Source organism: Enoplosus armatus, chromosome 18 (genome assembly GCF_043641665.1).
Source record: "Enoplosus armatus isolate fEnoArm2 chromosome 18, fEnoArm2.hap1, whole genome shotgun sequence".
NCBI lineage: Eukaryota > Metazoa > Chordata > Actinopteri > Centrarchiformes > Enoplosidae > Enoplosus > Enoplosus armatus.
In genome coordinates, this window is record NC_092197.1 from 6,907,174 (window position 1) to 6,919,178 (window position 12,005).

The 12,005-nt window shown below is 38.1% G+C and overlaps 1 protein-coding gene across 1 annotated transcript; it reads left to right on the top strand.

Annotated features, from left to right (window-relative positions):
* The first annotated feature begins 4,349 nt into the window (after positions 1 to 4,349).
* Positions 4,350 to 6,118, top strand: gsdf (gonadal somatic cell derived factor). The gene is made up of 5 exons (XM_070924781.1): positions 4,350 to 4,471; positions 4,822 to 4,979; positions 5,084 to 5,167; positions 5,266 to 5,396; positions 5,975 to 6,118. The coding sequence occupies exons 1-5, from the start codon at positions 4,350 to 4,352 to the stop codon at positions 6,116 to 6,118; spliced, it is 639 nt and encodes a 212-aa protein (XP_070780882.1).
* The last annotated feature ends 5,887 nt before the right edge of the window (positions 6,119 to 12,005 follow it).

The following is a 12,005-nucleotide window of genomic DNA, read 5'->3' on the forward strand; positions in this document are numbered from 1 at the left end:
GTAACCAGGGAATACTGCAATAATAGATCTCTATATACAGAATAACTTTTTTATATTATTTTATCTATTTCACGACACACTTTCATATAAGAAAATGTATTAACATGTACATTTTTGGTAATAAATCATAACAACAACATAACCAAATGTCTATATAATTGCGAAAGATTAAAGGGCCTATTAAAAATAAATGTTACCAAACCTATTGTAAAACAGAGAAATACACAGCCAAATAAAAACAAAGCACCAGAATGGCCCAAAGGAACCTTACCTGGCCACGTTACCTTTCTTTCATTACCTTCCCGCACTTCTCCAGGACCTTCAAAGAAGCCTTGCCATTATGTTTCTACAAACTTGCCAGCCACACTATTGCAATAAAAAAACAGAAATTAAGTATGCTTTATCTCTTGGTCTTTTCCATTTCCCAGGCACAGCAGCAGCACAGATCCCGGTGGCTGTAATGTTGTAATTGGATGACCCCTCTCTCTGCAGCTACACACTCTCAGCCATCACAAACACACACTGGCTGCAGGCCCGTGAGTAGCGTGTCTTGGACAGGCCCCGTGATCACTTAAACAAAACACAAGTGGATTAGGATTAAACCTTACTACGGCTGACATCTACGCTGAATAAACGGATGAAGGCTCTGATAAAGGGCAGCAACTGTTTTGAAAGCAGTTTGTGTTGGCCTCGGCTCAAGACCTGTGTCATTGTCATATGGCAACTGTTAAATTCTTTCTCCATTAACAGTTCATTGACCTCTGGCTTGTCTGGACCTGTCTGTTAAATACAGACATGTTAAAATGATTTAGTAGTTAAGTCATAGAAACAGTTACCTGATATCAATGTTTATTTGAGTCCTCCATTCTAAACATAGCAGAGGCTCAGTGTATCTTTAGCTTCAGATGCTGATGGTGGTGTGCTTGACCTTGATACTCAGTTTACTGACTGTTATGTTTGAGTTTTTTGAACAAATCAGATATGTCATGTGTGAAATAGTCAGGTGTCAACAGATAGTATATACATAATTATGGAAAATACTTCAAATGCATTAATATTTCACCCTGGGTTTTTTTTTCTTTTGGAAAATTAGGGTCTTCTGATAATGAAATCAATCAAAAAACATTGATCGACCAGCACCCACATATCACTTGAGTATAAAAACCGCAAGAAAAAAAGATTAATAAAAGCAGACTACTTAAAAATAAGATTAGATGTTTTAGTGTACGGAGCTGCATGTCTATTACAGTATATTGCAGTACCAAAAGGCCATACTTCTTATATACTGTGTATATATATAATGTGAAAATATACATAAAACAGATTAATATGATATCAATATGATAGCAAAAACATATATTTATGTGCATGTATTTACTATTTAAAAATAGTACAATGTTGAGCTACCTGTCGTGTAACTATTTACTCAACATCAACAGGCTGTGGACAAAATAACAGCAACACCGATACAAGTTTATTTATTAGGATAAACCTCTTGAGATGAAACATCTCGTTTTCAAGGGGGTCCTAAAATACAATGCAAACAAACATGAAAAGAAACAAAAAAACAAAACAAAGACATTAGAATAATAGAAAGATGACAACAAAAAAATAACTACAATCTACATCTTCAAAACAACAAAAACTAAACATTTCAAGCTTTACAAAGGAAGCATTCATTGCAGGACTATTGGCTTATATTACATTGTTTCAGCTGGTGTTCTATCTTTCTGCGGTAATCGTGTTTAAGTCTTGTTGTGCAGACATTTTTAAATGTATCTCTATAGTAATATTTCCCACAGGTGGATTTCTGTTAATGTAGTCCATATTAGATTCAAACATTGATGAAAAGTAATTAAAAACGCTGTAAAACTCCCCTCGTCTTCTGTGTTGAAATACATTTCAAGAATGTCCTTTGTGTTGTCTGCTTGTGGAACATCTGCATCTCCTCCGCAGGCTTTCATCTGTGTATAAAGGCTCTTTGTCATCCGGCCAGGAGCAGCTGTCGGTGGTGTGACTCCCAGCGGTGCTACAAAAAGGAAGTGGTGGGAGAGGTCTGATACTCAAGGACTCCGCTCATTCATGCATGGTTATTGGAAGTCAAAAGCTGCAGTGTCCCGCAGTGAACTCAGGTGTGTGTTTGTGTGTGTGGGTAAAGGATATGGCTGACAATATTATACATTTTTGTCAAATCACCAGAGTTATCCTCTAAGCCTGCACATGTACCTGTATGTGCATGTTGTAACAATCATGATTATTTCATCATCAAGTGTTCCAGCACTGAGAAGTTGAGAGCTGGCGATAATCAAAGATATGAGATTGAGATCTTCACGGTGTTGCTGAGACCTGCAGAACATCTTACACAAGATCATATTACATATTTGTGTTATGACACAAAGTGCTTTCGGGTTACGGATGATTTGACAGTAGTGGAAGAAGCATTCAGATCCTTTACATGAGTAGCAATACCACATTGTGAAAATATTCCATTACAAGTAAAAGTTCTGCATTCAAAATCCTACTTATTACGTATTATTAGCTTTAAGTATCAAAAGTAAAAGCACTCAAACAGAAAACTGATATATATAAAGTACATTTTATGATTGTTAATGCAGATCCATAAGTAGCATTTTACTGTTGCAGCTGGTTACAGCTATATAAAGTATAACTAGTTTATATAGAGTTACTGTTAGTATTTTGCTCCACCCTAGGAGTCTACTTTTTTGTGAAATAATGGGTAAATTGACCATATAGGGCCTCAAACAACTCTTAAAATAAAACCATCTGAGAAATTTAGAGTAGAAATCTTTCTTTGTTACATTTCTTCCCTCCAGATCTCGTCCTTGAATGACAACTGCAGGGGAATAATATCATTATTATGTTTATCAGCGGAGATTTCTGATTTCTTTCATGTCAGGCCAAAAATGGGAGTTGGAAACTGACAACTACCCATATGCAGAAATGAATGGGCAGCTTGTGTTTTATAGCTTTGTGGTGTATCATTAAAAGCATGTAAAAATAGGCACTCTCTGTATATTCTTCCCATGCTGCATTTGCCCTCTCTGAATGTGGATTAAAAAGCAGTGGCCTGTCAGTGAGTGACTCACGCTGCGCTGCCAAATATTGTTCAATAAATTTTCCAAAAATACCAAATATGTCAGGCTCAATTTCAGGGAAATATGTATGAAATTAAGCACAAGACACAAAAGTATTTTTAATCAACAACAGTACAGCACATAAGTCTTTGGTTTAAATATTTAGCTCAATGTAAACAGTGAAGAGCTGCAACAAGCTGATACAGAACATACAAACATAACATACACTTATTATACAATTATTAGGTACACCTGTGCAGTCTAATGCAATCTAATACAACTGTTCAGCCATAAAGTCTACTTTTATTATGCCTATAATGTTGAGTTTTCGTTGACACTGGCTAGAGGTGTTAATTAAATTGTATGTTTTAACATTGAGGTCATAATTATTGATGGTGTTGTACTGGACTGCATTATATCCATAGGTGTTATATTCTCTCCCAACTCACAGTCATGTAGCTACGTAAATAAGGAGGACAAAAAAATAAGAAAAACTGGAATAGTCCAGTACAACACCATTTTCACTGTGACTTTGGTAATAAACATATAGTTACATTCACATATTTCACACAAAAACTGAACATTATGAGCTTCGTAAAGATAGACCTTATGGCAGGTGTGTAGGATTATTATATGATAGTGGTTGTGTGGAATAAAATGATCTTAACAACCTTTAAGCTACATAAGGGGCTTCAGAAGGGGAACACTAGATGTTAAAGGGTTAATTTTGTAAAATAATTTTGTAAAAATCTGTATTAAGTTTGGTTGGCTGACTGTGGGCTTACAGACTATTACAGGGGCACAAGTTTTATGATCAATGCGTGGATCTCTTGTTAGGTGCGTCCTGGTTTTCACCAGTGTTGTAACTAATCACCACTAGAGAATGAAACAATATGCATGACGTAATGTGGTATGCCTATGCCATTCTCTTTTTTTTTTGCCTCCCTCCCGCCTCTCATTCCTGTCTGTTTGTCTTGAGTCTATTGGTCTCTCTTTCTTTCTCCGCTGGATCATCCTCCTTTTTCTCTTTCACACAGAACAGGGGACAAGACAACAATGTTAAGTATCTCAAGGCCAAGCTGGGGTACAGGAAGATAAAAACCCAGGTTCCCAGGCCCTGACAAACAATACCTAGTGCAGCATCACCGTCTGGTCACTTCTATCTCCTCCTTCAGCAAGACCAACCACAGTAGCCCGCCGCAAGTCTTAGTCCAGAGCAGTTGATCTACAGATTTACCACCTGGCTCGTGCACCATGTCCTTTGGGTTTAATGTCATTATGATGCTTCTCGGCTCTTCAGTGGTGTTTGCATTTGTCTTGCAGCCATCCAAGGAAGAACTTGCAGACTCTGAAAACTCTCCTGCTTCCCACCACAGGTCAGTATCATTTAAAACCATTTTCCTCAAGATTGTGCAAAGAATTATGAAACATCTTGTTAGGTCAGAGACTTGCCCCTTGTTTAAAGGGAAATTCTGTGTGTGATTCAGGGTCACTTTGACCGTTTGGTTTTTCTAAGAATGCTGTGCAGAGATGAAGCACGCTGTTCTGTTTAAGCTTCAGCAGTGCAATCAATCACTTGTGTTTCTACAGTTCAGTGAGGGTATTGAGAGTGAGATTTAACAACCACATTTGTCTTGATTGGAATTGTCTCTGGAAGTGTCTTTCTGTTTAATTATTTTTAACATTATGCACTATTTGAATAACATGAGTGCTATGTGATGTTCAGGTGCCAGCGTGAGTCATTGCAGTCCATCAGGAAGGGTCTCCTCGGGGCTCTCAACTTGCAGACTGAGCCACAGCTGCCTGCCGGTGGGCTGGACGGCATCAGGGAGCAATGGAGGAGCACCTTCAGCAACATTGCTCACAGAACCAAGGACAATGCAGGTAAGTGCAACCCAAAATTCATAGAAAATACGGTAGATCCTACAGGTTTTCCAGCCTAATCCTTTGTGGCCCAGCCAAAAGTCTAACTCTGTGTCTTTCTCCAGTTCCTGCTGTCTCTGTGTCACCTGATGGTGGAAACAGTACGAGCCTGAAGTGCTGTGCAATGGCCTCTGAGATCTTCATGAAAGGTATGCAACAATGTGAGTTTGTGTTTGTGCATACTGACACGCACTTATGTATGAAGAAATTTAGTAATGCATGTAATACCCATTCTTATGTTTGCCAGATCTGGGCTGGGACCACTGGGTGATCCATCCTGCAAGCCTTACCATCGTTCAGTGTGCGCTCTGCAACCCCGAAGAGAACAATGTGCAATGTCCATCGTCCAACACCAATGTCCAGGATGCCAACTCACAGGTTTAATTCTCTTGAGACCTTTAAATAGTAAAATACGTGTCTGCAAACCCCAACTACCTCTGTTATTATTGGATTTTAAGTACCGGTGCATTAAGATTCAGTGTCTTGGAGCTACGAACAGCATGTAGTTTACCTTTGTGTGCTCTGGAGGTGAAACAGCTTCCGATAGATAAAGCAGTTTTCTCCTTCTGCCAACATAAATGTACTTTACTAAATACAAACTAAGGCACTTCCCAAAGTTTGTCAACTAGAGATGAAGGCAGTGTGGTAGCAGATGTGTATAATGGAAACAGAACATAACTATTCGTTTGTAAAGACAACTTTTACTAACTGTGAAGGAGTTCCTAGTTTATTTGCAGCATGCAACAACTATTTGCATTTTCTTTTTTGCAGTCAGTGTAAATGTCTATTACTTCATCACTAAAATTTGGCTGGATAAAGCTGAAGTTAATATAATATAATACTTCATATATAATACCTTAACTTAAATTCAGGTAATTCTTGTTGGGCAGTTTCTGCGGTATGAATATCAGATGGTGTTTCCATGCCTGACTCCTCCTCTCCTCGTCCTCCTCCAGGTGCCATGCTGTCAGCCCACCTCCCAGGAAATGGTGCCTGTCGTCTACGTGGATGCATTCAGCACCCTCGTCATTTCATCCGTACAGCTGACCCGCAGCTGCGGCTGTGAACACGGCAGCCTCCAGCAGCCCAGCGAAGAGTAAAGTTTGTTTTGTGATCCTGAGAATGTGACGTCTGTGAGCCACCTGGCACACACACAAAATACAGAAAAAGTTAACAATACATTATATGCAGGCCTATAGTCTCTCTCAAACACTTATGCTGAGTATTTCTCTCTTTAGTTTTAGGTTTTATCTTATATTCAACACTGAGTGTGGGAACCAAAACAAAGTCCCTCGAAGAACTTCCTGTTTCTCTATTCTAACTAGAAAGAAAGATAAAAAGTGTAAAAAAAAAAACTGATCAATTGTGATTTTAGCGGTAAAGTTTGTGGCTTAATCACACATTACTGATCTTAAATTACAATCTACATTTGTGTGCTATTGTGTTTTACAAACAGCTACCAACAATTAAGCTTAAAAATAAGCAATAGAAAATGCACATTTGTGGGTAAATTCAAGTATTTCTCTCGCACAAAGATCTGTAAAGAGCTGGACTTGAAGTGCAGCTGACACGGGTGGCATAAATGCCTCCAGTTTATCTCTAAATACATCTCATGAGTGCAGAGCGCTATTTAAAGCAACTAACTGTTACTGAGTGTTCCCTCCAAAAATGTGAGACTGTCCAGAGCCAAATCCTGCCATAGGCCAGTTGTCTCTTCTCTGATATGTGAAACGACCATCTCCTCTTATGGGCAAATAGTCAATTTAATCCCAACAGGCAAACTGAGGTCAAATAAAATATATAATTGTTTAACTGAATTTGTACATTAAGTATACGTTTGCTGTTTTGAGCGTCAAACATTTTTTGCAGGGAGAGTAAGAGGAGAGGGTTGTGTTCACCAGCTGAACTCCCTGCACCTGAAACTTAGTATCAGTTTCTTCTGGGTATGAACAACATCTGTGCTGTGCTTTTCCAGGGACGTCCATTGGCCGTGCTCCATTTTCATGTTTCAACTGGTACAAAAGATAAAGTTGACAATGCTGACCCAAAAATCTGTACCTTTGATAGTGGACAATTGGCCAAAGAACTGAAATGAATCATAATTACCACAAGGTGTTTAAACACTATTTCTTGACATACTTTGTTATATCACGTTTTAGTGCTTTACTGTGATGTGTTACTCAGGCCAGTACAATGATCTAATCAAAGAGCTAATTAGAAAGATCAAAGCCTGGCAGATAAAATATAATCCAAATGAAATTGGTCAGCTGATTGTTTTATTTTCATACCTACAGCTGAATGCAAAGATTCAGATTTTTACATGTAGAGAATTTCAGTGTCACGTATGCATCCAAAACATTTTGTTTGATTTACATAATGTAATCTGTCTTGTTTTTTTTTTGTCTCTTTGGTAATTTCTCATGATTGGTCACAGTTCTCAGTTGTGATTTTTTTTTCCTTTTTTTTTTTTCTTTACTTATTTTGTTAAATGCTCCCACTCACTTTACAAAGTTACCTCACCGTTCACGTTTTTTTTCACGTATTTTTCACAAGTGATGTATCACCTCATACGTTTAGATCAAATGCAGAATGTTTTATTGTGCTTATGAACCGGCTATGACATCTTAATCCTCTGTACCGATTTACTGATTTCTTGCTTACAAGTATTTGAATAAAGATGATTGAAATTTTTTTTTGCTTTCAGTTGTTTTTCCTGGCAAAGATTATAATGGACTACAATGATATATTATTATCCTTAAATAACAGCCTTTGTCTAAGGTTAATATGATTCTTTAAAATAATTGTTGAAGCCAGCCTTTCAGGATTTCATGCCAGCCAGGCAATTACATGTTAAGTCTAGAGGGAGGAAAATAGCAGAGGAAGAAATGTTGGCACTGCACTCCAGAAAACCAGACGCTGGTCAGGGGAAGAGCAGCATGTTGCGCACTTCTGAGGAGTCTTCAACGTTTACAGTTGCTGGGCTTTTATAACACTTTTCCTGGCTGCAGAGGAATCTTAATTTATGATTCTCAAATTGTGCCAGCAATACATTGATCCTGGACTACAGTACAACAGCTCTACAAGAAGACAGCAAGATCTGGCCTATAGCTCAACATTGCCAGCAGTTTAATGTTTTATTGATACTGGACAGAATGTCAAGGTATTTCACTGCGTGTGTGTCTTTTGGCATACTGTCCCCCCTTCTGCTGGCTGTAGGGGCAGCTGAATGTTCAGAAAAGGAAACATTGCTGAGACCGATCCCCAGCACGGTGACACAACTAACGGATTGTTTGATGGAGTGCACTGGGATGACATACATCAAAAAATTGCAGCTTCAGGACAATCATAATATACGGCTTAAAGATTCCACAGAAGGTAAGGAGCCACTCAGTCACACTTTCAACTCTAGGATGCTGCAAAGTCACGTATCTTAAGTTGGGTGTGTTCTAAAAATAATGACAATAATAATAATGTTGAGGCATTATCAGTAATGAAACTTGTTCATCCATCAAATCAATCACGGCCTGACTGACATAGACCTGTTTTGATCTGCTGTGTATAAGCCTTCATAACATACGTTCTCTTCCTAGGAGACCTCGGGGAATACTGTTGGTCTACGGAGCTCAAGTGCACCATTGGAGAGAGCTTTCAGCATGCCTATGTGGTGTTGCCTGTGGATATATCTGCAGTTGGACATGAGATGCTGGAAGTCAAAGCGACTGCCCCCACCGCCACCACACTGCACGCACACCGGAGCCCCACCACAATCGCAGAGAACTGTGGCCTCCGTTACGACGTCACACAGCACTTCAGCACAGAGACGCAGGGGACGTCGTTCTGCGTTCAAGTCGTCGCCCAGGAAGATGTCCTGGGGGACAAAGTTCTTAAATGTCCTCCCTATCTTGTCACCTTCTGGCAGAGGAATCGGTCCAACCAAGAAAGTGGCAGATAAAATCTGATGATGGGGGAAGTTCTCAGATCTTTTACTCAAGTAAAAGTACAAATACCACACTGTAAAAATACTCCATTACAAGTAGAAATCTCTGCATTTAAAATTTATGTGAGTATAATAAGGAAAAACAGCCTCTGTGACTGTTATATATTATATCATTAGATTATTATTACTCATGCATTAATGGAAAAAAAGCAGGATTTTACTGCCATAGTTGGTTGAGGTGTGGAGCAAATTTTTTAGCTATTTTATGTAAGCCTGCAATTAATGATGAGGATCATGAGGATTTAATTAAAGAGCTAATTAGAATGACCAAAGCCTGGCAGACAAAATATAATCCAAATGAAAGAGTGTCTAAATTGTGATTTAAAACAGCAGATTTACATAATGTGTACATTTTTAACAGCAGACTTCTTGTTTGTTGCCATATGTCTCTTTGGTCATTTCTCATGATTGGTCACAGTTCTCAGTTGTGATTTTGTGTTTGTTATTTTTCCCAGTAAAAGTATGTAAGTATAATCAGTAAGTAGTAAGTATATAAATAAGTATAATCATACATAAAACCTCATCTGAATTTGTATGTTTTGCTTGTATTATATATATCATACATTATACTGCATATATCCTTTCATTGTCAACATTAATCATCTCACTATATGTTTTTTTGTTTTATAAAGGTTTGTCTTTAGGTTTGATTTTATGTGACTTTAAACCTTGCGTCTTGTTTTAGTTGTGAAGGTATTTGTACTTTGACATTTGAGCATAGAAACAGAAGCAGATGTGGATCACTTTGCGTGTATTAATCCAGCTTTGTCAAGCACTAAGAAACGTTTATTAGTTCTCTGCTGGATTTATTCAAAGGCAACCAGAGTGATGCAGAATTTCTCAGTTAAATGAAGAATGTAAATATGAGATGTGTTTACGTGTTTATGGCGATATTAAAACATTTTATCTTCCTTTTTCAGTCACATGTTTATTGTGCTTATGTTATCTAATATTATTGTAACCTCATGCAATACAATATGAAACATGCAATACAAAATAGAATATCAGATTCTGCGCACTGCTTTAACTCTAAAGAAATTAGTTTGAACAAATTGTGCTGGGATTTTTGGAGATATACTACTATATTTTGAATACTACCACTATATACAGTACTATATGTGCAGTGTGCATCCTGTATGTGTTTGTCTGGTTACTGTACATGCGTGTAATATGTTGGTATGTGCTGCTTTGGTGATATAATGTGAAGCTTCCATTGTTTTCCAAAAACAAAAATTCACCTGCCCTTGGTTGTGTGGCCAGAATAATCTTGGCCTGCTCTGTTCTACTAGTTTTAATACAAGAAACGATACAGTGCCACCTACTGGTTACATTTAAACTAACAGAAGTGACAGACTGAAGTCCTTCACACCATCCAGCCTCTGGATGGCATGCTTGTTACAATATCATGTGTCTGCGTGTTGAAACTCCTCACTATAGTCTTCAATGCAAAACGTGAAGTGACAAAGTAGAAGCAGTTAAAACATCTACTAAGATATTTGTGTTTTTTAAATATCTGAGACGCTTCAACCAAACATTGACCAATCACTGCTCTCGATCAGCTCCTTAAACGTACAAAATTTAAGCCCCAGATGGGTGCAGTTTCTTTGACAGTACGTCAAGTAAGTGTATGCTAATAATACGACTTAATAAATACTGTGTGTTCAATAAAAACAAAACCAATACACTCTGAATCCACTTTCTGGAATTTTGATTTTAGGCCTAATAATATTAATAATATGTAATAATTAAGCTATAATAGTTAAACCTGAATATCAAGAACGCATGCATTTGAGTGAGTGAGCGAATGAGTGAGCCCTAAAAAGGTCAAAACCCATTTTTACATGTGTTTGGATTTAAAAGAAGTTTTGAAAAGTCACTGAAGTCATGTTTCTTTTCATTCTCCGTTAGTATTGAATAATCATATTGAATTATGTGATGCATATCATGATCATTAGGCCCCGACTGGTGCTGTTACATCTTTATTTTGGCATATGTCTACTATACAGTCTCCATTAAGCTGTCCTGAGCCTCCAGTTAGGTCTAAATGGAGGAGGATGATGTTGGTGTGCTCTGCTGGCAGACGGCCAGTAGCAGCATAACATAACCACCCAGAGTGAGTGTCCAATAACAGACCTTTCTGCTCAGCCTGTGCTCAGGCCTGCATTAAATCATACATGTGCCGGCGTCCATGCTCCACGAACAGCAGCACACAGACACAAGCTTTTCTGATGCATTGTATCAGCGTATTCATCCTACGTGTCTTGTTAAAATGTGTTAAATGATTTGTCTATTTTCTGCTGCAGGCTGAGCTCTGAAACCTGCAGGAGACGCCAGTTTTGGCTCTGTGTCATGAAGTCTGAACTCACCCACTAAAACTGGCACCAAGGTGGCATAGTGACTCAGAAGATCTGCTTCAGTATTTGTGGGCAGGAGAATGAATCCCTGGCAGATCCAGAGGTCCTGCTTTTTAGCTGTGAACAGGCAGGGCATCGTATCAATAACCAGTCACAGAGGGGTGAGACAGTTTCTTAATTTCTAAATGAAAACAAGGATATTTTGTTTACTATGTTTGGTAAGTAAAAGTGTTTTGTTCACTTTTGTCACATATCTCTCCACCATTCCTGTTTAAATTTGAATCAGGTACTAAGCAGCATATAAAACCAAGAGCAAATTACTTCCACATTAGTACATATTAGTTACTTTAGTGTGTCATGCAGGACAGAAGATTGCACTTGAAGAAATGGTGTTCTGATTTCACCAAATGAGCTATGAGTGGAATAAAATGATATCATCAGTCATGAAATGTCTATCCAAACAGTCTACCAAATCAGCTAAAAACAAACAAACAATATAAATTGGCTTTAAAGAAAGGAAGTCAGGCGTCAGGATGGACTACCAACTGTATAAATGTGCCTTAGATAAAGGCAATTCTGTCATAACAGACAACCAGTTATTGCTTAAACAAAGCAGCTAATTCTATTAAGTTTTTT